Source organism: Mytilus trossulus, chromosome 12 (genome assembly GCF_036588685.1).
Source record: "Mytilus trossulus isolate FHL-02 chromosome 12, PNRI_Mtr1.1.1.hap1, whole genome shotgun sequence".
NCBI lineage: Eukaryota > Metazoa > Mollusca > Bivalvia > Mytilida > Mytilidae > Mytilus > Mytilus trossulus.
The window spans coordinates 42535493-42562899 of NC_086384.1; the positions used below are offsets into that span (position 1 = coordinate 42535493).

Below are 27407 nucleotides of genomic sequence, written 5' to 3' on the forward strand. Positions count from 1 at the left end.
CACAACGTAATTAAAATGTTTAGCTGATTTTACAGAGTTAGCTCCCTGAAGTGTTAGATACCACCTTAATAGAAATCAATTTTTGTCATTATTATGTTTATAATTTGGTTTAGGAAACAATAAATAATTTCTTTTTTCATGAATGTTTATTTCAATTTTTCACTTTGGAAATTACATGAATTACTGGAATGAATATTAAATTATATTTAATTATAATAACCAAGATTCATTTTTTTCTGTTTTTCCTCTTTGAGCAACAAAATCTTCCTTTCAGTGCAAACCACCCCCATCTGAAAACTCAACAACATTTTGGTAGAAACTTGGAATGAAAAAGCTATCAAATTAAATATTTTATTAATTTTTCAGGTTTCAATTTTTATTTTTTTATGGAAATATTAAAGAAAGAATATCAAACCTAAGCTATATTTCTTTTGATGGTCAGTATATTTTTTTTAATGCCCAAAAAGAAGATATTCAACCTTAACTATTTTGGCATGTGAATATATATACTGGCAAGTAAAATAACTGGCTTACAAACCCATATTGTATAATCTTATATCAAACAATCAAATATTGCACAATATTAAAAACAAGCATATAAAGTTAATTAATGATATAAAAATAGACATCAGGTGCATGAAAATTAGTACCATTTATATAACATCTAGCACCTACTGGATACTTGCATAAAATTTTACTGAATAAGGTTTTTGCTTGTTTGTTTTTTGCAGGGACTGACAATTACTTTTTTGCTTTGTAAAAAGTTGTGTTGGATAGTGTAATTGTATAAAAGAGCAAAAATCAGGCTGCTAAGACAAACAAAAACCTTCTGTAAAATTGTTACCATTAAACTCTACTTCTAACATGGTATATAACTCTTGGGTATAAGTTTTCTACAGGAAACCCTTTAAAGTTGTAGATTTGGGCAAAAAAAAAATAATACTGTAAACCAACTTTTTTTTGCAGATACTTAATTTTGCATTCAGTCCTTTCTGGCCCATTTGGCAATTATAAAATTTACTTCATGTAGTTTATAAATAATCCAAGTTAAACATGCTTGCAACGATTGATATTTGTGTTATTTTTCTCGTTATAAAAACAGATCGCTCCTGAAATTAGTTGCTTCACTGTACTAGTATACATATTTTTTAAGGGGCCAGCTGAAGGACGCCTATGAGTGCGGGAGTTTCTCACTACATTGAAGATTCATTGGTGGCCTTCGGCTGTTGTCTGCTCTATGGTCAGGTTGTTGTCTGTTTGACATATTCCCCATTTCCTATCTCAATTTTATTACAGTATTAGATAGAGAACATGAAATGCCAACAAATAACAAGATGGTTTTAACTACACTACTATCCTAGGCAAAAGTAAAAACATATTAAATGCACTAATTAGTTATTCCTGTGTTCTGATTGTTTAAAAGGGAGACAATTGTGATTGTCAATTAACAGGTAAATAATACCAGTTGTGAAATATTATGTTCCCTATTGGATTTTTGAAAAAAAAAAAAAAAATACAGGTAATTAAGGCAATAACAAATGTTTGAAATAATTCCAAAGAAAGCATAGAGTTCCTCATGAATGATAATTTTGTTGTACCTGACTGTGTTTGTCCAATTTACTATCATTATTATAGCTATTCAGAGCAGTTTCCTGGGCAAACTTATGATTTTCTTCCTTTTTAGTTTGTAAAAGATCAGATTTAAATATTAACATGTTTTAACTAAAAACTACATTTTTGTCTTCTTTGATGGAAGGATTTTTTGGTGAGATTGACATGGAAAAATAGTCCCTCCACTATGGAAATTGCTGCTGTTATTGTTTTCTGAATAATAAGTTTCAGGCAATGAAAGTTATGCAATATTTTGGTTGTCATCCTGCCAATAAAATTATCTGAATTAATGCTAAACATCATCTTTGAAATCCACTTTCTTCACAGATCCTTTGAAGCTATCATTTTTGGATAAATTATTGCTGCTTATTTTTAATACTGAACAACTTTCCGAGTCCCTGTGAAGTCTTGGAGTACCATTGTCTGTTTTCAATATGGAACTAATTTCCGACTCACTACGAAGTCGTGGAGTAACATTGTCTGTTTTCAATATAGAACTACTTTCTGAATCTCTGTGAAGTCGTGGAGTACTATTGTCTGTTTTCAGTATTGAACTTATTTCCGATTCACTTCGAAGTCGTGGAGTAACATTGTCTGTTTTCAATATGGAACTACTTTCTGAATCTCTGTGAAGTCGTGGAGAACCATTTTCTGTTTTCATTAAGGAACTACTTTCTGAATCTCTATGGTATCTCTTAATACCATTGTCTGATTTTGGTTTAGAACTTCTTTCTGAATCTCTATGAAGTCGTGGAGTACTGATGTCATTATTTTGTACACAGCTACTTTCTGAATCTCTATGAACACGTCCTCTTCCACTGTCTATTCTGAATGTTGTACTACTTTCCGAATCTCTATGAAGTCGTTTAACACTGTCATATTTTAATCTATTTACACTATCTGAGTCACTGACCCCAATTTCGTATTGTAATTTTTGAAGTTTCTGTTTGCTTAAAATATTCTTTTGAAAAGTTCTTGCTTGGGATACTAATTCTTTCAATTTGGTTGCAATCTGAAATATAAATTTATATTTTAAGACATTGAGCATATATTAATACAATGAGACTTTTGATAAGGTCAAGTAACAGTAAAAGGGGGATGCAAGCATAATGAAATTTGCATTAAGGACCCATAAACATAACAAACAATTATTTGGATGGAGAGTTGTCTCATTGGCACTCACACCACATCTTCCTATATCTAATAAATGCTTTAAAATTTACATCAGAATGCATTGAGTGTGTAGGTAAAGGCTTGATTGTTAGCTGAACCGTGAAGTCATTATTAGTCATGGTACACTACCCTCCTTTCAGAGTTGTATAGTCCTACAGACAGACAGATTGGTTGTCTGTCTGACCAGTCTTCTCTTAAAGGAGAGTAGTTATATGTTATCTTAACCTACACACTCAATATAAAAAAGATGTGGTATTATTGCCAATGAGACAACTATCCACAAATGATCAAAATGACACAGACATTAACAACTATAGGTTACCATACGGCCTTCAACAAAGCCCATACTGCATAGTCAGCTATAAAAGGCCCAGATAAGACAATGTAAAACAATTTAAATGAGAAAACTAACGGCCTTATTTATGTAAAACTAGAGGCTCTAAAGAGCCTGTGTCGCTCACCTTGGTCTATGTGAATATTAAACAGAGGAAGCAGATTGAAAATTGACTACAAAGGTCAATAACTCCTAGAGGGTCAATTGACCATTTCGTTCATGTTGACTTATTTGTAGATCTTACTTTGCTGAACATTATTGCTGTTTACAGTTTACCTATATCTATAATAATATTCAATATAATAACCAAAAACAGCAAAATTTCCTTAAAATTACCAATTCAGGGGCCGCAACCCAAAAACAGGTTGTCCAATTCATCTGAAAATTTCAGGGCAGATAGATGTTGACCTGATTAACAATTTTACTTCATGTCAGATTTTCTCTAAATTATTTTTTTTTGAGTTATAAGCCAAAAACTGCATTTTACCCCTATGTTCTATTTTTAGCCGTGGCGGCCATCTTGGTTTGATGGCCAGGTCACCGGACACATTTTTTAAACAAGAAACCCCAAAGATGATTGTGGCCAAGTTTGGATCAATTTGGCATAGCAGTTTCAGAGAAGAAGATTTTAGTAAAAGATATATAAAATTTACGAAAAATGGTTAAAAATTGACTTTAAAGGGCAATAACTCCTAAAGAGGTCAACTAACCATTTTGGTCATGTTGACTTATTTGTAAATCTGACCTTGCTGAACATTATTGCTGTTTACAGTTTACCTATATCTATAATAATATTCAATATAATAACCAAAAACAGCAAAATTTCCTTAAAATTACCAATTCAGGGGCCGCAACCCAAAAACAAGTTGTCCAATTCATCTGAAAATTTCAGGGCAGATAGATCTTCACCTGATTAACAATTTTACCCAATGTCAGATTTGCTCTAAATGCTTTGGTTTTTGAGTTATAAGCCAAAAACTGCATTTTACCCCTATGTTCTATTTATAGCCATGGCAGCCATCTTGGTTAGTTGGCGGGGTCACCGGACACAATTTTTAAACTAGATACCCCAATGATGATTGTGGCCAAGTTTGGTTAAATTTGGCCCAGTAGTTTCAGAAAAGAAGATTTTTGTAAAAGTTAACGCAGGACGACGACGACGAACGCACGCCGGACGCCAAGTGATGAGAAAAGCTCACTTGGCCCTTTGGGCCAGGTGAGCTAAAAATGAACGAAATACAAAAATTTAACACATAAACAGACGACAACCACTTAATTTACAGGCTCCTGACTTGGGACAGGCACATACATTAATAATGTGGAGGGGTTTAACATGTTAGCCGGATCCCAACCCTCCCCCTAACCTGGGACAGTGGTATAACAGTACAACATAAGATCAAACTATTAAAATCAGTTGAAAAAGGCTTAACTCATCAGATGGACAAAAATACAAGTGGACGTTGCCAGGTATTCTGCTGTAAAATTAAATCAACGTTTCCAACACATCCAAGGTCTGTCAGATTTTACCGGACATTTGTTGTTGTTAATCGTTTGTTTTCCTGTGTTTTCTTTTCCTAGGGAAAGCACCGTCATAATTTTATAAAGTCAATGTCAGTGTTTTCCCCAGGATGTTTTTATAGTGCTTTAGTGAATTTCGAAAAATCCTGGTCACAGCACTAAAATTTTGAGAATACGTGAAGTAAAGAGGAAATGTTGTATGTTAAATAAAGAATAATACATGGCAAAATCTGTATCATATGTCTTATCATCCCGAGATACCAATATCAGCCCAAGGGCCTTTAGGCCCAAGGGATGATATTGGTTGAGGGTGACACGTTATGTGATATGGATTTTGCCACGTTTTATACGCTTTATCATATATTTCAACAGGAGAGTATATATGAAGACTATGAACTTCTTTCTGATCCCTAGCACCTGGGTTACCTTCAGTTCAACTTTTGTCTTGTTTTTAAAGCTTTAAAAGAACTGCTCAATTATCTGAGGCACCTGGGGTACCTTACAATTTGCGTGCTGTTGTTTTAAAAATATTTTGTTTAATATATTTTTTGGTGTGTTTTGTATGGTAATTCATTTACATTTCAAATGACTATGTATCACCTGTTTGAAAGAAAGTCTGTTTTCAGGCTCGCCATTCCAACACTGGTTCATTAATGTTCTGTACTGAGGCATTATATCAACAGTATTTGGGATTTCAGGACGGATACCATCTCTAACCAACTCCATCACCTAAAAAATATTTTAATGTAAGATGATATCTAAAAACAAAAACAACATTGTTTTACAAAGAGTCTAAATCATTACAATTTCTATGCATTGAGCATATTCCATAGCCATTTCAAGAGGAAACTAAAGTTAATATAAATCAACTTAAATCAAGTTATTGTCCAGAAACCAGAAAATCTTTGTTTATTGGCCCTTTAATTGCCCCTTTTCGGCGCCAAAATTCCTAAAACTTCAGCCAATGACAATAGCCTCTTAAATCAATCCAAACCTTCCTTTTGTGGTATTGAACCTTGTTGTACAATTTCATTAAGATCAATTCACTTCTACTCAAGTTATTGCCTGGAAACTAAATGTCTTTGGACAAGACAACAATGAGAGATGTTCTATCAGTATTAAATACAGTTGCTAAACTTTTGCAGTGTTTTTAAAAAAAACTTACACCATTCAAAATTTCATGAATTTAGACCTAATAAATCACTTGTCAAATGTGATATCTTGTATGATATGGAAAATGTCCAAATAACTTAGGTACTACCTCTTGTTCTGTTTGTACATCATCAAATGGATCCTCACACATAACTACCTCCCACATACACACACCAAAGGAGTAAGAATCGGACTTAAGGGAGATGAATTTATCTTTTTCTTCTGAAGTGGGGTGGTTTAAGACCTCTGGAGCAGTCCATCTTAAGGAGGAAGGACAAGCACAGATATGACCTTGACCTAGAAATATAAAATCAAAAAAGATTAGAACTTATTACAGCTGGCATATCAATTAATTGTTGATTTGAAATGTAAGATCTCCGTATATTTTCTCAATTGTGACCACCAAATTGAAATTATTATTAAACTTTTACTTGCTAATCTTGAGCATTATTTCAAGTGCTTCTAACTGAATTGAAATTGCTCAACAATCCAGAGTAATTGCAATCACCCTCAGCTTTTGATGGGATACATGCAACAAAAATTGTTTTCTTGTATGGTGTATTGTGAACTGTTGTTTGTCTTTTCATAGTTTTTTTTTTATACCATTGAGTTTTCTTAAGGTGGTACCTAACACTACAGGGAGATAACTCTGTAAAATCAGCTAAACGTTTTAATTACATTGTGTTGTTAAGGGAATATTAAGCTTCTCAATGATCAAAATTAGTGTTTGCCAAACTGCTGTCATAACCAGTGTCATTTTTCTGATAAAACTGTTGGTTCATTTTTTTGAAATTTTCATATTTTTGTCAAAGTGTCAAAGTAAAATACTTTGTCAAAATTTAATGAAAATTAAACGAGCCAAATTAATTTTAGTGAAGGTGTTGAGTACCACCTTAATTTATGTTTTTTTGTTAATCCCCTTGTTATCTTCCCTTGTTTTATTCTCATTACACTATGATGGTCACCATATTTATAATATTTTTCTGCTATAAATTCAAATTGTTCTCTTTCAATTGCAAGTTTACAACTTTTAAACTATTGAAATTCAGATTGAGGTTAAACAAGAAATATTATCAAATTGTCTCCCTTTGACCCTTATAGATTCATTGTTTTATTATTCTTTATGTAAACATGAAAATTTGCAATACGCACAGAGCAAATAATGATTAATTAAATTTTTATTCTTATTTTAAGAAGGAGTGAAAAAGAAAATAATAAAAGTAAAGAAATAAAAAAAATGAACTTTACCATGCCTGACATTATTATTTCAGAGTTATCTACTATTAAGCATTTATAAAATCTTTAAATTCGAGGAAAAGATGCAGACATGTGACAGAGTTGTCAAGTCACAACTGGAGATTTGGAAATTTTCAGCTGGAGTTTGTGCATCATAACTGGAGATTTTTTTATCGACATTTTTATCGACGTTCGCAAAGGTTTTTTGGTTTTTAAGGAGGCTCGAGGGTATAAAAAATTCAGAAAAAATAAAACATTTGTTTTTCAATACAAATTTCATTTGTTACCTTTTGTAGTTGTTATTTTATCATATGGTACAAAAATCATTCAAAACAATCAATTCGTGTTGGCCCCCAGATGACTTTTAAAATGTATACATCATTGAAAAAGTTCCAAATTATCTCCCTTTGGTGAAAAAATGCGATTTTTTGGCTTTAAAATTGAAATATCTTTTTCAACTCATCGGTAACCTATCTTTTTCAATATAATTTCCATATAAGCTGTACTTTAACTAAATTATTGTAAAATTTGAGCGATTTCTGTAATAAATTTCTTTTTTTTATTTCGATATTAACTTTATTTCTCCTATTACTTCAACAGAAAAAATCCTTTTTTACAAAAATGTATGCTTCTTTCGAAGGCAGATTGTGAGCACAAATGAACGGTGACCCCACTTTTTTATTTTATTTTTCTATTAACTTTAAGATAAAGTTCATTTATAGAAAAATATAGAGAAATCCTATATAAATGATTTAGACCCGCGAACCCCCTTAAACTGCATATTTTCCCTTTTGTTAAAGACTCTAACTCCAAAGCCATTTTTACTTCATAGAAATAGAAGATAAGTGGTTTTTAAAAATTTATTTATTATATAAAAAGTTCAAGATAAAGTGATCAGCCATCATAATTATATAGTTGGTAAAAAGTATCTCTGCTTAAGCTACATTGTCAATTTTGGGGTTCCACTAACTGAACAGTGGTGTTGAATTGATAGAGTTGTGAGTCTTCTGGTGGGTTTGCTGTCTCCATATGTTTGGTCAAGTACTGCTTACCCTTCCGGAGCACCTGAGATCATCCCTAGTTTTTGGTGGGGTTCGTGTTGTTTATTCTTTAGTTTTCTATGTTGTGTCGTGTGTACTATAATATTGTTTTTCTGTTTTTCTTTTTCATTTTTAGCCTTGGCGTTGTCAGTTTGTTATAGATTTATGAGTTTGACTGGCCCTTTGGTATCTTTCGTCCCTCTTTTATTAAGGTCACAATAGTCAGCTTTGCAACAAGTGTATTAGGCATACATATCATATTTGAGAACATTAAGACATTTGTCTTGAGGTTAAGTAATATAACTGTTCACTGTTTTTAACAGCATCACAAAAAAGTGGTTGTTTATACAATTTATTTAATCCATTGTCAGTATTTCACTTTAAATCATCCAGGCATGTGTCTTAAACTTGCTAGTTGATCACCAGGTAATTGCCAATACTCTTTTATTGCTGTATAAACAGTCTAATCCTTAACACCTTCATAGGTTACTCAAGGCTATTTACCTTTTGACAACAGAGCAGTTAAAGGAAATTTCCGTTTTTCTCGGACTTTTCTGATATCAATTTCAAGTTTCTCAGACTTTTTCTCTGTCAGTATCAATTTTGTAAACAAAAATTTCTACTGAAAATTTTTCGAGATTGACATTTTCAAAAAGCGGAAGATTTCAAATTTTAACGGGAGGGACGGAAGAGGGTCTATAAAGCAGGAGATTTTGACTCCCGCCGGAAGTATCACATGTATGAAGATGTAGCAAATTAATTTAAGAGCCTGAAGATGAGAGAGTAAACTATAGCTACTTGCATCCTTTTTAATACAAGAATACAATTAAATTCTTCTATGGAAATTAATTTAATGAAATTTCTGTTAAATTCATTTTTATAGGCCTAACATGTTTTGTTTGTTGTCTTTGGAAGAAAAACTGTCTAAGAAAACAAAGATTATTTTCTGCAACTGTCTATGGTTCAATGCAATACAAGAGACCAAAAAAGCTTTAACAGGCTTGTCTTATAATAAAGAGAATCATTAATAAAATGAAGGCTGTTTATATTCTCGTTTGAATTGCTTTAAAATACCGTAGTGATTTTATAGCTTGCTGTGTGGTATCAATTAGCTCATTGGTGCGAGGGGTACAGTGACCTATATATGTCATTTGAACTCTGATGGAGAGTTGTCAAATTGGTATTCATACCACACCTTCTTATTTATATATAACTTACAACAGCAATCTTCCTGCTGACATAACTTCCTTAATGGTTGTATCAGTTTAATTAAACCAAAATCTCCAACCTGTCAACAAACGACATATAGCATGTAATTATTGTTTCATTCTATATATACTGTCAAGTGCTTTTTCTCTGTGGAATTAATTTTCAAAACTTTAAAGCCTTAAATTGTTCACATGGGTTTTCTATAAATATACTGGATTTACAAAGGAGTAGATTTTGGCCTCAAATTTCAGATTCATCTGACGAAAGTTTTTGACCACTTTTCAAACACTTTAAAAGTGTCTATTTCATTTGAATCAATTAGTTTATGTGAAAGATTTAAACTGATTTCGTCATTAAAAACTATCCGATTCAAGCCCAAATATGAAAAAGTATGCCAAAAAATGTCAATTTTCAGATGGTTGTTGTCAAAAATGAAAGTGGCTGCATCTGTGTTCATCCTCAATTTTTATATATGTTATGTATTATCATAAAATACAACTTACATTTCAATATTAAGGATGAACACGAATGCGGCCACTTTCGTTTTACACGAAAACCGTCTAAAATTTAACTAAAATGCTAGAATTTTGAAGATTTCAGTAATTTAGCAAGACTTTATGTTGCTAGTACCCGATATATTGCATTGTAATGTCAAAAACACCCCATATTTATGTAGCAGTGGCTTTTTAAAGTTTACATTTTAATGATTTTGTAAAACTGCTATATTTTGGGTCCAAAAAGGGGTCTTACTGGACCTACTCCTTTGTTAAAATGTTTCGAAAACATTGGCATCAAAAGGAAAAAAGGTTTTAACCAAAACACTGACATCAAAAGGAAAAATGATCTTAACCAAATTCAATCTAGCTTTTTTATTTTTGTTTTATTTTCAATGATATTCAACTTAATCATGCGGTTTGGCCTTCCTATGGTTTTGATACACTAGCCCCACTGGTGAGCTTAAAAGAAGATAAAACTAGCTGTATCAGGAGAATTGTATGCCTGGTATTCTACCAATTATGTTTAATACAATAATCTTTTAAGTAATATATTTAAATCTCCATACAGAGGTGTTCCTACATAAAGGAGGATTATACATGTGCACAGAAAGAGAAGCCTACCTTTACAATTTCATGATGAGATATAAACAGATTAGCACATCTAAGATCTCTGTGTATGATTGGAGGTTTTGTAGAATGAAGATAGGCAACACCATCAGCAGCTTGCAAACACTGAAATATTAACAAGATATAAAATAAACTGTGGACACAGATATGTCTTGCCTGTGTATAATATAGATTATATATAATAAATGTTGAAAACTTAAGACAGCAAGTGTGTAGGAAGGCAGTTTTTTCGGCACCCACCACCCAGACAATTGTAATTTAGAATTATAGTGCATTATAGTGTGAAAAGTTGCTTTGATACCCATCACCCATGTATTATTAATACAATGTGACTTCCCCCCCCCATACCTGCCAACTTTCACGATTTAGGCGTGAACTACACGATTTTGACCCTTTGTCACGATTGCACAATCGTGTTCCTGAAAAACCCTTTAAAACACGATTTGGTGAAAATCTACACGAAAAAATATGTTTGTTCCCGATTTTGAACTGTGTCCAATGGAGGAAAATCGTGTTCAGCCTATTAAATTGTGTGTTTCTCATGATCAAATTAATCAGCCAATCAAAAACGTTTTCTCTCAAGATAGTTTTAACATGCTAGATATTGAACTTAATTTTGTGTTGTATTCCTCTGTTTGTTGGTTAGAATTGTAAAAATGTGAACATGGCAAATGATTTTTCAACTGCAAGGAGGTTCTTACACAGAATAAGAATAAAAGCATGGCTGATTGACAAACTTCAATGATGCAGTACTACGATGAATATAATAAATAGTAGTTTATCACCGTGTAGAACGCCACATGGGGGGTGTCGGCTATGTTTGACACGGGGTGGCAATTTCGAAGCGAAGAAAAACTGTCAAAGTAAGTTCAAGTATCAAAATTTCTTTATTTAGAATTCTGAGTACAATATAATGTACTGCACGGAAGGAACTGAAACACAATCTATTTCCTGCAAGCAAAATCAGTCGTTTTCAGTGCTCTGTTTTCTCAAACACCTCTCCCTAGTTTTCCGTGTTGCAGATTTTGAGGCTTCATATGCAAATTTCTGGATAAAAACTACTTTTGACGTCTTCCTTCTGCATCATTGATATAGACTTGAATTCCTTTTATGGAATTTAACAAAATACCAGCTTCATACTTAAAATTAATTGGTTTTTAAACTAGTTTTTCATCAAAATATAAAGTGTTCCCCCGGGGTGTCAGATTTTGCATCTCAAGGGGTAGAGGCTTCCAATAAAAAACGAATATATTTGCATATGAATCGTGTAAATCTGTCTTTTGTCTGATCCTTTTTTACTCAAACACAACTACTATATCATGATAACAAATAAAAAACTAAAAGTACTTCATTTTGTCTGTTTTTTAGTCATATAAGACATGTGCTTTTGATTTCATAAATAGTAAAAAATGACTAAAATATTTGTTTCACAGGTGGAAAAAGATTTCTTTTCATTTTCAGTTACTATCACGGTCAGAAAAAAGTCACTGATGTAGCTCAATGCACCAAAACATGGTGGAAAATCACAGAGCAGACCTCCATATAAGATTTTGCCGAAGCCACTAGCAGTCAAACTCCATCAAAGCTCACCATCAGGCTCCTATTGAAAGCGGACGTACACACCTCAAAAAGCTCTCACTCCAAAACGAATTCGATTATTCTAGTCAATGAAACACTCACAGACATCTATTTCATTAAATGGCAATACAGCTACAAGAGACCTGCAGACGATGACACTTTTATTCTTGACTATTTCAAAACAGCGATTCAAAATCTTGAAAAAAAATTAATTTGGCTGCTGATTTCCTAATTTTTATCGAAATGGCAAATTTGATAGGTGGACCAAAAAGTACTGAACATATACCGAGAGCTTATGTGAGCGCAGAATGGTCAACCCTCAAGACGAAGAAATAAGTTTTGCAATTCCAAGTCATAAGATACTATCAGACTTCATCGCCATGGACTTTGATACTTAGTATCCTAAGGTCTGACCTCTGTTTATGATATCTTGGTTCTAAGATTGAAACATTTCACCATGTTCCAAAAGGCTGACATGGTTTCTTTGATACAAGATGGCTACTGCGCTTTCATTAACATAATGGGAGTTTGTTCCAAATATGTCACTGGCACTAGAAAGAACCGAGTTGATTCAAGAAAGGCAATTTCCACAAAGTTCCATTAGCTGAAACAATGAAACACTGAACACAAACACAAATCTCGATTGATGCCAATTGTCACCGGCCATTTCATAAAACTTTTAAAGACCAAATTTTTGGCGGATGGCGAGCTCTTTACGGCCTTTCAATCGTAGACCTAAATTTTTAGGTGCCTCATGTGCTCTTTGACAAAGAAAAAGTTCCAAAAACTTGTCCATATCCAATAATTGTTTGCTTTGTATTTATTAGGTCTTCTAGTAGTGTTTTTCTTTCCTTGAATTTTTTCATCTTCAAAACCGTCAGCACATAACATAAACTAATAATTTTGTTGGTTATCTTACATTTTCAATACAGGAAAGAATGCCTGGTCACACTTTGGGATATCAAGGTCCATGGCGATGAGGTCATTCTTTGGGATATAAATATCTATTGTGACATTTGTGATGAGGTCTGATAGTATCTTTGATTTAAAACTGCATAATTAATTCCTCCATCTTGGGGATCGCCCATTCCACGCTCACACAAGTATTCGGTAAGGTATACAATAATTTTTTGTCCACCCATAAACTATAAAAATTTACCGTGAAAAAGTCTGTGGCGAGTTTTCCAAAACCTATTAAGTAGTTCTTTCCCGATACCATAGTTCCGATGTTGTTTTTTTGGACATAAATCTGACCATCCCAAAGAAAGTCGAAGAGAAATATTGTCGAAAGGATATTTATTTGGTTTAATCGTTCGGATAAAAGATACAAAATCAACAGCCATATATATAAAGTTTTTTAAGATTTTGAATCGCTTTTTAAAATTGTTGAGAATAAAGTGTCATCGGTTTCATGTCTCCTTCAAGCAGTATTGTCATTTGATGATAAAGATGCCGGTGAGTTTGGCATTTGAGAGAGTAATGGATTTCGTTTCGGAGGAAGTTGTTTTAGCAACATGCACAGACGCTTTTGAGAGGAACCTGACGAAGACCTGTAATGCCAATGATAGAGTTTGACTGTTGGTGGCTTCGGCAAAATCTTATATGGAGGTCTGCTCTATGATTTTCTTCCATGTTTCAGTGCTTTGAGCCAGATTAGTGACTTTTTTCTGACCGTGATAGTAACTGAAAATGAAAAGAAATCTTTTTCCACCTGTGAAAAAACAATTTTGAGTAATTTTTTACTATTTATGAAATCAAAAGCACATGTCTTATATGACTAAAAAACAGACAAAATAAAGTACTTTTAGTTTTTTTTATTTGTTATCATAATATAGTAGTTGTGTTTGAGTTAAAAAGGATCAGAAACAAGACAGTTTTTTATTAGAAGCCTCTACCCTTTGAGATGCAAAATTTGACACCCCGGGCGACACTTTATATTTTGATGAAAAATTAGTTTTAAAACCAATCAATTTTAAGTATGAAGCTGGTATTTTGTTAAATTCCATAATAGGAATTAAATTCTATATAAATGATGCAGAAGGAAGACGTCTAAAGTAGTTTTTTATCCAGAAATTTGCATATGAAGCCTCAAAATCTGCAACACAGAAAACTAGGGAGAGGTGTTTGAGAAAACAGAGCACTGAAAACAACTGATTTTGCTTGCAGGAAATAGATTGTGTTTCAGTTCCTTCCGTGCAGTACATTATATGGCACTAAGAGTTCTAAATAAAGAAATTTTGATACTTGAACTTACTTTGACAGTTTTTCTTCGCTTAGAAATTGCCACCCCATGTCAAACATAGCTGACACCCCGCATGTGGCGTTCTACACGGTGGTTTATTCACTTATTTATTGACATTACATGTACACTTGCTGTAACATAATTTTATTTATGTATTCAATCATTTAAAGTATAATGTACTATTCATTATTTTTCACATGGACCCCACACCCCCACCCACATCAACATGAGGAATCCCTTAAATGAGGACTACCCTTTGTCAAGGGGTCAATCTTGTAAAAAATAAAATAGAAAAATGTAGATTTAATAACTAAAAAATGAGAAATTCTGACATTATATTTGAACAGCTTTTCTAAATGAAGAGTCCTATTATTTTGAATAATAAAGAAGATATAAGACCAAGAACATATCAAAATTCTTGGACATGTGTTGACCATATAATACCACATAGATCATAAGATGTATAGTTCTTTGGGAAAAGTTTCTTCAAATAATATGAATGTGTGCTCATTTGTACTTAAAAAGTGTTTTTTTTATGTCCTAACATTGAGGGGGATCCTTATGTGTTGTTCCCAACCTGATAAAGGTCTTTCTTTGTGTATTATTTTAAATTGGAAAAGTCAACCAGATGCTTCGCAGGGCGTAGCTTTATACGACCGCAGAGGTTGAACCCTGAACGGTTGGGGCAAGTAAGGACACAACATTCAAGCTGGATTCTGCTCTAAATTTGGATTGTGATTAAATAGTTGACACAGCATAGGTTTCTGACACAGAATGAATGTAATCAAATGAACTTAAATTTTTTGTTTTCTCTTAGAGCAATTCACTATGCTGTTGATTATTAATCCTCTCAAAAAAATGTTTGAAGAAATTTTCTTTTTATTTATGAAATTTCAAATGAGAAAAATTGAACCCAATTTTTTATTCACATCCCCCTTTCCCTTATTCCAAAACCAATTTCAATTAAAATATTCTAATGGAGTTTGCAACAATTACTACTCATTTAAATACATCATAAAATATTAAAATGTAAAAAAAACTGCTTGTTATCACTGAATGGTAAAGATTATTAAATTTATCAGTTGGTGGTAAAAAGTGAATATACATTGTATATTGTATATAACAAAGATTTAAGTTGATTCTGGACAAAGAAAGATAACTCCAATTAAAAAAAAATCATGCAGATATTTCTTGCTTACTATACTGGACAAAGAAAGATAACTCTTAATTAAAAAAAAATTGCTATTTCACAATATTGTGAAATTAGATATTTCTTGCCATTGCACAATACTGTGCAATTGAAAAGACTTGCTATTGCACAATACTTAATATAATAATTTTAGATCCTGATTTGGACCAACTTGAAAACTGGGCCCATAATCAAAAATCTAAGTACATGTTTAGATTCAGCATATCAAAGAGGCCCAAGAATTTAATTTTTGTTAAAATCAAACTTAGTTTAATTTTGGACCCTTTGCACTTTAGTTTAGACCAATTTTAAAACTGGACCAAAAATTAAGAATCTACATACACAGTTAGATTTGGCATATCAAAGAACCCTAATTATTCAATTTTTGATGAAATCAAACAATGTTTAATTTTGGACCTCAATTTGGGCCAACTTGAAAACTGGGCCAATAATCAAAAATCTAAGTACATTTTTAGATTCAGCATATCAAAGAACCCCAAGGTTTCAATTTTTGTTAAAATCAAACTAAGTTTAATTTTGGACCCTTTGGACCTTAATGTAGACCAATTTGAAAACGGGACCAAAAATTAAGAATCTACATACACAGTTAGATTCGGCATATTAAAGAACCCCAATTATTCAATTTTGATGAAATCAAACAAAATTTAATTTTGGACCTTTTGGGCCCCTTTTTCCTTAACTGTTGGGACCAAAACTCCCAAAATCAATACCAACCTTCCTTTTATAGTCATAAACCTTGTGTTTAAATTTCATAGATTTCTATTTACTTATACTAACGCTATGGTGCGAAAACCAAGAAAAATGCTTATTTGGGTCCCTTTTTGGCCCCTAATTCCTAAACTGTTGGGACCGAAACTCCCAAAATCAATACCAACCTTCCTTTTATGGTCATAAACATTATGTTTAAATTTCATTGATTTCTATTTACTTTAACTAAAGTTATTGTGCGAAAACCAAGAATATTGCTTATTTGGGCCCTTTTTTGGCCCCTAATTCCTAAACTGTTGAAACCAAAACTCCCAAAATCAATCCCAACCTTTCTTTTGTGGTCATAAACCTTGTGTCAAAATTTTATAGATTTCTATTATCTTAAACTAAAGTTATAGTGCGAAAACCAAGAAAATGCTTATTTGGGCCCTTTTTGGCCCCTAATTCCTAAAATGTTGGGACCAAAACTCCCAAAATCAATACCAGCCTTCCTTTTGTGGTCATAAACCTTGTGTCAAAATTTCATAGATTTCTATTATCTTAAACTAAAGTTATAGTGCGAAAACCAAGAAAATGCTTATTTGGGCCCTTTTTGGCCCCTAATTCCTAAAATGTTGGGACAAAAACTCCCAAAATCAATACCAGCCTTCCTTTTATGGTCATAAACCTTTTGTTAAAATTTCATAGATTTCTATTCACTTTTACTAAAGTTAGAGTGCGAAAACTAAAAGTATTCGGACGACGACGACGCCGACGCCAACGTGATAGCAATATACGACGAAATTTTTTTCAAAATTTGCGGTCGTATAAAAACTATTTAGTATCTTTACACATGAAAATAATTCCTGGTCTTACAGCTACATGTTCATATTTTCTGCTGATATAATAACTAGAATCATGCAAATAAACTTAAGAAGGAATGTAAGCTCATCTTGCAAATCATGCAAATATGACACTTTTTCTAGACTACAAAACAGCACGCCCAAAATAGTCGTCGCAAATAATTATAACCTTTGAAATTGTTGTCGCGTGCTAAAACCCCCATGGGCATTTTCAAAAGTTGGCAGGTATGCCCCCCCATACATTTTTTTTCTGGAATAGCCCTAAGTTGAAAGTTATTTGTGAGTATTTTAATCAATTTTCAGTGAAAAATTACTTCTGATATCAGAAGAATTTGGCTTAACACCAAATTAAATGTAATTAGTAATTAAAAGATTTGAAAAAATTAAAATATGTAAAAGTTACACACATTATGCAAAGATAAATTTGCTTTTTCCCTTATATTTAGATCTCCAAGGACAACAAAAATTTGTGATCTAAAATGGGGCCTTAATTACAGGGACAATTATGGAAATTGGCAAACACACTATTGACTTTTCATTGATTAACCCCTTCCCATTCACACGGTACAGCTTACTGGTGAAGCCAATTTCAAGATTATTTGGGGGCATTTAGAATGGTTCCATAGTCATTTGCTGATGTACAGATGTGGTTAAGGGCTCAAATTAATCCTCAGATAACCAGCAATGCGATTTAGTGTGCAGCAAACCTCTATTGTTATTAGTTAATAAATAAGTCACCTCTTACTGATGTGTAATTCTTCTGTAAAAACCATTTATTTTTCTTCGAATTTTGAGGAAAATTCTCAAAAAGAAGGGCAAAGAAAACTGCTTTTTTAAGAGGATTTATGACTTTTCACAATAACTGTGCAGTGAGTTTTTGAAGAATAGTATTAAACTAATAGTTCAAACTTGTACACTAGTTGCAAATGTAATTTTTAGAGTAGAAGTGCACTCACAAACTTGAAATGCGCTAAAAATCTGAAGTCATTTCTTAGAGATATTATGAGAAAAGAGACAAAAACCACTTAAATATTCTAAAAAATTTTTGCAGAGTTGAAATAGATGTAACAAAACATGGTTTCGTAAGTGTTGGGGTATGATAAAGTTGAAACACTTTTGTTTGAATAAAGGATAATGTATATTTCAATGAAAAAATGACATTGTAAAGAGTGGATTCCTCCTAGATTTGCGTAAAAATCATGCATTGGCAACAAAAAATTATCATCAGAACTCATAATTCCAAAAGGAAAACAAACTGGGTGAGAATCTTTATATAATTTTTTTTTTTTAAATTCTTCCGTAGTAGTAGACTTAAGTACTTAAATTTCAATAAATTCATTACAATGCCAGTGGTGCAGGGGTACGATGATCTATCCCAAGGCGCTATGATTGAGGGTTCGAATCTCACTGCGGGAGTTGGAAAAAAAATTTCCTATATTAAATGTAACTTAACTTAACTTTACTTTCAATTTAAAAAAGAAAACCTACGAAATTTTTTTCAAAGAATGTGTGTGCCAAATTGCCCCCCTCCCCTTTTTACCCCCTTGGCTCCATCGGGCTCGGTCAAGGGTGTCCCAGATCAAGCTAGCATTGGTAATTCAATGACTTTTCACTTGTAAAAACAAAGTTTAAGTTGCTGATTGATTGAAAAAGAATTAGACCAATAACTAGGGTCCAAGTTTGAAATGGGACAATAATGGTGTCTAAAATCAGTTATTTTGAATGTTACGGACATCTATATTTCAAGGCCTATAGCACATTATGCGGCTATTTATTCCACTATGATAACTTTTATGGCTTCAACAGACTCGAGGCATTGTGTTTCCACCAAAACCTGACCCTATTAGCCCACCAATATGTCTCTGCATGACTTTTTGTCCAAGGATTTCGTATTTTTTCTCTTTTTCGCCAACAGTCACGTGACTTTTGGAAATAAACCATGTGACCCAAAAATGACGAATTATCTCCAAACTTAATTTTCTGAAATATTTTAATAATTATCTTTTATTTTAGCCCAACATGACATGTGTATGACCATTGATGCGAATGCAGTATTCATTTAAACTTCGATAGTGTCTTTTCGATAAGTAAAGGTCTAAAATGCCTGAATGGCAGTGGCGGATCCAGGAATTTTCATAAGTGGGGGCCCACTGACTGACCTAAGAGGGGGCCCGCTCCAGTCACGCTTCAGTGATTCCCTATATAGGCAACCAAAATTTTTCCCAAAAAAGGGGGGCCCGGGCCCCCTGGGCCCCCCCTAAATCCGCCTCTGAATGGGAAGGGGTTAATAACGATTCACTTGAGACAGGTAGAATAACATGAGACCAAAAACCTGATAAAAGCAGTGATACTAATTGTAAGAATGAGGTCAATGTTTTCTGTGGTAATCCTTTCTGAAATATCTGAGCAAACATATGTACATTTTTAGGATTTGTGCTATTTTGCTTACTTCCACAAAAAATCAATCCAACCAAGTCTATCACAAAATTACCTACAGAAGTTTCGGGTACAAAGCTGTAAAAAACAAGAATGTGTCCCCAGTACACAAATGCCCCACTCGTACTATCATTTTTCATGTTCAGTGGACCGTGACATTGGGGTAAAAACTCTAATTTGGCATTAAAATTAGAAAGATCATATCATAGGGAACATGTGTACTAAGTTCTAAGTCGATTGGACTTCAACTTCATCAAAAACTACCTTGACCAAAATCTTTAACCTGAAGCGGGATAGACGGACGGACAGACGAACGGACGCACAGACCAGAAAACATAATGCCCCCCTACTACCGCAGGTGGATACTGTAGGTGGGGCATAAAAAATCATGCAAAAATACCACTGAATTACAGCCAATATTATTCAATGTTATACATGACATGACTTTTATTTTGGCATCCTTTTAATTTTTTACCATTTTAGGTTGTATTATGGCATGAATGTTTTATTGGGATTTGAGTTTTGTTCATGGTTGAAGGCTTTATGATGACCTATAGTTCCCAACTTTTACATTATTTGGTTTCTGTAGGAGAGTTGCCTCATTGGCTATCAGATCACAATGTCATCTTTTTTTTATAACAAAGTAGAACCCTGATTTTACATACTTACAATTTTGACTCTGAGTGGCCAGGACACTAAATCTCCTTTATTCTGTATATAATTTTTAACTGTGAAGCCTTCGATAAATTCAGACATTATATATGGAAATTTTGCATCTGTACACAACCCTAACATGGCTACAATGTTTCTGTGTCGCTGTCGGCTACAACAAAGCAATATACATATATAGCAAGGAAATTTAAGTTATATTTTTTACTTAAAAAAGCAAGTACATGTATCAATAAACTATCTAAATAGAAATGACTATATGCTGTTAATTGTAAAATTATTAATAGTATCATGATTATTTTGTCTTTTTCAGTAGATACTAATTATTATAATGCAAATGGGTTTGCATCTTTCCATTTGATTGGATAATGTTGCAAATTTCAGGTCATTAATTTCCTAACTGATGTTCTGAAAATGTCAGTGCAAAAGTTGACATATATGTTTGTTCCTCCTAACAGATTTTCCTCTGGAACTTATATAAAGAACTTTTATTCAATTACAAAAGCACAGACATAGTATGACTGATTTTAAAATGTATGGATCAAGTGGTGGTTTCTTTCAGTTGCATATAAAGAATGAAGATCACAGTATTGTATTTGAAGATTTGAGGGCATCAATATTTGATTTAATGGTCTGAAATACCTGTCTATTGACTCTGCTAGCTATAAAGTGTACGATAATAATAAATTTCAACACTCAAATTGCCAGTTGAAGCCAGCAAATCTTCCAATTTTTTAGTGGAATACTTTTTTGTCTTTAGTGTGGTAAATGTGTTGAATTTTTAATTCATTTCTATAATTAATTTGTTAGTTTTAGCCAAAATTATTAATTACCTCAAAAACCATACTTCGTCTTTGAGCCATTGTAACATTTCTGATGTTTTTTGCTCTTTGTGTAGATTGAGTGTAATCCTTGTAACAGCGACCTTTAAGCCTTTTACATCACCAACATATGTGTCACCATACAAACCACCTCCTAACCTGTAAATAGTATATTTAACATAAATTTAAAACTTGAAAAAGATACATATCACATCTATATTTCAAAGAAGGTATTTCTTGGCCCTTGGAATTTGAAAATCAAACAAATACAATAAATACCTTTTAAATGGTTAAAAGGTTATATAATACTAGTTTTTAATTTTTTTATAATCATGTAAAGTATATGATTCAAACTTCTCGTAACTTCAACATTGTCAAATCTGATATTTGAACTGATGTTATGTGATGTGAATATATAAAATGACAAGATATTTGTACTTATGTAATTTTTTGAGGGGTCAATTTTAGATGAATTCTCATAGTTCAAGAGTTCAATTACTCATCTTTTTGATATGGGTATTTTTTCATGTTTTTTATATGATCTGCTTAGAAAAAAATTGCAATTGTAAGGAATAATAGGAAATTATCGAAAAGACAACAAATTTTGTCCATGTACAGCATATTTGAAAGAAATTGCATCATTTTTGTAGTCTTTTTTTGTACCAAACATCAATACAGAAAAATCTTCACAGAAATCAAATTGGACTGGTCCTAATAAGTCTTTAAGTACCTTTGTGCTAGCTCTATATTATCTTTAGGTATAACACAGTCATCAAATATAGGCATCATGACTTGTTTCTTCCTTTCAGCCCATGGTTCATAATCTCTTATGGAAGACCTAGATGATTTAGGCATTTCTAAAGTGTCCTTTTCTAAATCTATGGAACTGAAATTTACTCGTGTTGATGGTACTGTCCCAATACCTAAATATAAATTAAAAAAAAAATGATAGATTGTTAACACAAAGATATGTCTTCTTTTTTATCATTTAAATAGTAAAATGCAAATTTTCAAAGTTAATGAACCATGACAGAAGTTGCAGAGCAAAATTCAAATCCTTATAAATCTAGATCTGTACACCAAATACCATTGACTTCTAATTAGTGTTACTTTTCAACAAACCTTAACACTAACTTGACTTGTAAAATAGGGTAAAGTTAATGAGTCATGACCATCATGGGTCTCATTGGGGTCTTAGCATGACGTGGGATAGACAATTTTTTGTAAGCGTGACACATGAAAGTCAAATTATTGTGCTGTGAAAATGGGAAATGAAGTCTAGCAGGACACACAAATTTAACACAAGAGTGCACACACTGAAATGTCTCGCCTTCTTTACTAATCCTTGATACTATCTTGATAGACCTAAATATAAAGCTTTATTACAACTGTCACATAAACTCAACATTAACCAAGAAAATGAAACATTAATCAATGAACCATGAAAATGAGGTCAAGGTCTGATGAACCATGCCAGGCAGACATGTACAGCTAACAATTCTTCAATATTACAAATATAGTTGACTTTATATTGCTTATAAATAATGAAAAACAGACCAAAACACAAATACTTAAAACTTCGTAATGGACCGTGAAAATGAGGTCAAGGGCAAATGAAACATGCGTAACCGACATAAAGATCATAAAATATTTCCATATACCAAATATAGTTGACCTAATGCATAAAGTATTAGAAAAATAGACCAAAACTAAAAAACTTAACTTTGACCACTGAACCATGAAAATGAGGTCAAGGTCAGATGACACCTGTCAGCTAGACATGTACACCTGACAATCAGTCCATACACCAAATATAGTAGACCTATTGCATATAGTATAGAAAAAAAAGACCAAAACACAAAAACTTAACTATAACCACTGAACCATGAAAATGAGGTCAAGGTCAGGTGACACCTGCCAGTTGGACATGTACACCTTATAGTCCTTCCATACACCTAATATACTAGACCTATTGCTTATAGTATCTGCGATATGGACTTGACCACGGAAACTTAACCTTGTTCACTGATCCATGAAATGAAGTCAAGGTCAAGTGAAAACTGTCTGACAGGCATGAGGACCTTGCAAGGTAAGCACATACCAAATATAGTTATCCAATTACTTATAATAAGAGAGAATTTAACATTACAAAAAATCTTAACTTTTTTTTCAAGTAGTCACTGAACCATGAAAATGAGGTCAAGGACATTGGACATGTGACTGACGGAAAGTTCGTAACATGAGGCATCTACATACAAAGTATGAAGCATCCATGTCTTCTACCTTCTAAAATATAAAGCTTTTAAGAAGTGAGCTAACACCGCCGCCGCAGCCGTAGTAGCTGCATCACTATCCCTATGTCGAGCTTTATGCAACAAAAGTTGCAGGCTCGACAAAAAATGAGAATTGCTTACATACGTAGTGTAAGCTGGATACGGGAATCTGATAAAATAGTAAAAGTAGTAAGCAGGATCTGGGATCAGACCCCCCCCCCCAAAAAAAAAAATAAGACCCCACCATAGGGCAGGATCATATTATCTCCATGGAAATTAGACCTGAAATTGCTTAAACAACTTCATACCAAATGTCCTAATTAGCCATAGAGTTTTACAACAACTTAAACTTTAAAACTGACCAATCAAATGTTGTTATATTTTTTTGTACATATAAGATTTCTATCAATTACTATTTGGATTTGCATTTGGATTTCATTCTTTTTTCATTTTCTCTCTACTAGCTTCATGAGCTATAGGTTAGTGAGAGTCATCATTTAAGGGCAATAACTCCATTAAGGAGCCAGATTTTCTCAATCAATAGCAATTTTCAAAATAATTGCAAAACTTGAATTTAAGCCTTTTGTTCTTCATTTTGCAATGCCCTGTCATGTTGGTTGGTAATTGGAAGAACTGAATTCATTTTAAAACTAGCTATGTGGGGATGTGAAATGTAACAATGATGTCGATATATTTCTCATGGAATAAAATAAAGGAACTATATCATAATTGACTGGAACACCTCAGGAAATAATTTCATAAACTGATAAAAGATTTATGGAAAAGTGTGATTCCAATTGACCCAGTCATTTAATAAACAGCTGCACCATGAGCGCATGATACTCCCTTCCTCTTGTGTGAGAAATTTTATGCAATAATCATAAATAGTTTTTGAGACACAGCGTGACATGTGAATTTTTTTTTTAACAAAAAACTCAATAACTCTAAAATAAAATTTTAAATCATCACCAAAATATATACAGATCTTTAGATTACTATAATTAAGAAGTGTGTTAAGTTTTAAGCAATAGTCATGGTTTTTAAGATACAATGCAACATGTGAAAAAAAAACTCTCTTTTACAAAAAATTCAATGACTCCAAAATGAAATTTGAGTCATCACCAAAAAGTATACAGATCTTAAGATTAATATAATTAAGAAGTGTGTAAAGTTTTAAGCAATAATCATAAAACTTTATGAGATATGGCGAGACATGAGAAAAACCACCCACCTTTTTTACAAAACAACTCAATAACTCTAAAATAAAATTTTGAATCATCACTAAAAAGTATACAGATCTTTGGATTAATATAAAGAAGTGTAAAGTTTAAAGCAACTATCAGAAATTGTTTTTGCAATACAGCATGACATGTGAAAAATACATACCCCTGTTTTAGTTATGAAGTCCTGTAACTCAAAAAGTTTAAATCCTATTATCACCAAAAAGTATACAGATCATTTGACCATCATAAGAAACAACTATATTAAATTTCATGAAATTTGGATCAGTTGTTCTCAAGTTACGGTGCAACATGTGGAGGTCGGACTATAACAATACACCCCTGTTTTAGTAACTGTTACAAAGTCCAGTAACTCAAAAAGTTTTAATCTGAATTTCATCTAAAAAAATACAGATCGTTTGATTATCATAAGAAACAACTATGTTAAGTTTCATGAAATTTGGATGAGTCGTTCTCAAGTTACGGTGTGAGCTGTTTATACCGGATAGACAGATTGAAAGACGGACAGAGGGACATTTGTATACCATAATACGTTCCGTCAAAATTTTGACAGGCGTATAAAAAAGAGGAAAAGATTCTTGTAAATGTTTTCAAACAAAGCAGGAAGACAAACTACAAAAAAAACCAAGTGATGAGAATAGCTCATTTGAGCCTTTGGACCAGGTGAGCTAAAACAAAATAAAACAGCCCTTGCATAATTGACCAAATGCACAATTACTAAATTATGTGCGTATTACCCTTAATTTATTGTCATGATGTAGTTAAAAACTTGTTTACCTAAAAACAAAGTGTCATATTTTATCTTAATCCAGGTGATACCTTTCATAAACTTTAAGTGAAGTGTTTGATTACTTTTCTTTATTTATCAAGGTCAAACTGTCAAGGTCAAACTGACAAGAAGATTCAAATTTTATTTAAACTGACTGTACAACATCGATGCTCTACTTCATTAAAATTATTTAATAGAACCTGCTATAATTCCCTCTATATATGATATCTAACAAATTCACGAAATATATAATGTTGAAATGGGATGAATGGTTGATTAATTGTTGTTGATTGCATAATGTCCAGTGCCAAATATTTCATGCATATTCAGGATGAAAACAAATTAACAATAAAAACAATAGGTAGGTCTGGTAATATAGATCACCTGGGTTGCAGGTCTGTAAAACTAGGGTATATTAGATAGGGAAATAAATTGAGCCTTTCAACAGGCCTCCTAGCTAGAGAACCCTCAAAAAGTTCTTGCAAGTTCCTCTACATGAGGCATCTTCTAAACATCCCCATTCTAACAGGACTTTGCTACATACTTGTTGCATTCAGCAGTCAAACAGGTGCCCCACTTTCGCAAGGGTTTTACTGCCAATCAGAAGGAGACCTGTCTTGACCATATTTCTATTCCCAAATCACCCTTGGGGAGTAATGAATGATAATGATTTTCAACATGATTTTCAACATATTCATAAATTCTAGGCATTTTCTAGATTTGGCCTTTTTTATTTTTTTATTAGTTTGCCACTGATGAATTTTTTGTAGACTAAAGGTGCCTCTGGCATCAAAAAAGTGTAATCCTGGTGAATTTGATCATGAGGAAGAAGTAAAATCTAAAAAATACTGATCTCCGAGGAAAATGCAAAATGGAGAATCCCTAATCAAATGGCAAAATCAAAAGCTCAAACACATAAAACGAATGGAGTTATAGTTATTAAAGAAGCAAAGTTAAGTGAGAATAGTAGATCAAAATAAAAATAAAAGATTGAGAGATGCAAGGATCTTTTTCAAGACATCAGGATTATGTCTTTATTTTTGTAGAAATTCAGGATAAGCCATTTATTTTCACAGAAATTAGGTATTTACCCTTACCCGGCCTCAGGAATTAATGATTAAATTTATAGGGATGCAGAATTTTTTTTTTGATCCAGGAAAGAATTCTGGAATTCATGATGTCTGTAACAACCCCTCAAATCCCCCTTAATGTTGACCTTTGATATTTAATAAAAAAATAAACCTTATATTTCCATTTCTCCATAACAAGTTACACACCTGGTAATTTTGAGTATATACTAGGACTAGATCTCTTTGAGTAACACATTGTACCAATAATACCAGCAAAAACCAGCAGGCCAAGATTTAATGCTACTATCAATAACAAAGTTCTACTGTCTGACTTTTTCTTCTCTTTATCATCAGCAGCATCTACAAATATAAATATTGTAAATTAACAAGCATTCTGTTAGTATTTTATGGCAATACATAGTCCCCTACCCATTAAAAATCATTGTAATGGAACAAAATTCTAACTTGATCTATAACATGTGTGTGTGGTGTAATTTTACTAAATAACAAATATTTAGTCAATATCTTTTAGCATGTCGAAAAAAAAGTGTTGAAGCTGACCAGCTTAATTAAGTGAAATTTCTAAGTCCAATTAGGACCACAACTTTGGACAAAATCATCAGAATGGAACAAAATTTTGAACTTGATCTGTAACTTGTCATGATAAAACTATATACCAATTTTCAAATCAATATCTTCAAGCATAACAAAAAAAAATCAAACCAGATGATGACTCTGCAAATTGGTTTTAGAAACTGTTTACAGTAAGGGGATAGTAAGATTGTATGTAGCTGTTGACCTCTTGAACTAGGCTTCCTTGCTTCAGAAAACAAACTTATAGGTTTAAAATAATTTATGGGTTTAACTGTATAAATATAATATTACTGATAAAATTATCAGATCTAATTCAAGGGCAAAATTTTCCTTCAATTGCTTCAGTGATATCTGAACCAAATAAGGCTAGTAGGGCAGGTTACATAATAAATTAAAAACAGATAAACATGTACATATGACATAAAACTAGAGGCTCCAAGTGGTTTGTGTCACACATCTAGAATATATAAATATGCATTAAAACTTTGAGTAACAGGGGCAGACTTTTTCATTCACTATTAATAAAGAATGTGACAAGCTAGATTAATTTTGCATGT

General features: G+C 32.6%; 1 protein-coding gene across 1 annotated transcript in view; it reads right to left on the reverse strand.

Annotated features, from left to right (window-relative positions):
* Positions 1 to 1527: 1527 nt before the first annotated feature.
* Positions 1528 to 27407, reverse strand: part of LOC134692126 (uncharacterized) — a 43062-nt gene continuing 17182 nt past the window's right edge. The window contains exons 6-14 of the mRNA XM_063552546.1: positions 26464 to 26616; positions 21634 to 21826; positions 20916 to 21062; positions 20083 to 20236; positions 10392 to 10502; positions 9283 to 9352; positions 5898 to 6085; positions 5237 to 5365; positions 1528 to 2623 (exon numbers count right to left, since the gene is read on the reverse strand). Of these exons, the coding sequence (XP_063408616.1) occupies positions 1904 to 2623; positions 5237 to 5365; positions 5898 to 6085; positions 9283 to 9352; positions 10392 to 10502; positions 20083 to 20236; positions 20916 to 21062; positions 21634 to 21826; positions 26464 to 26616 (1865 nt within the window). The 3' untranslated portion in view covers positions 1528 to 1903. The remainder of the gene's footprint in view (positions 2624 to 5236; positions 5366 to 5897; positions 6086 to 9282; positions 9353 to 10391; positions 10503 to 20082; positions 20237 to 20915; positions 21063 to 21633; positions 21827 to 26463; positions 26617 to 27407) is intronic.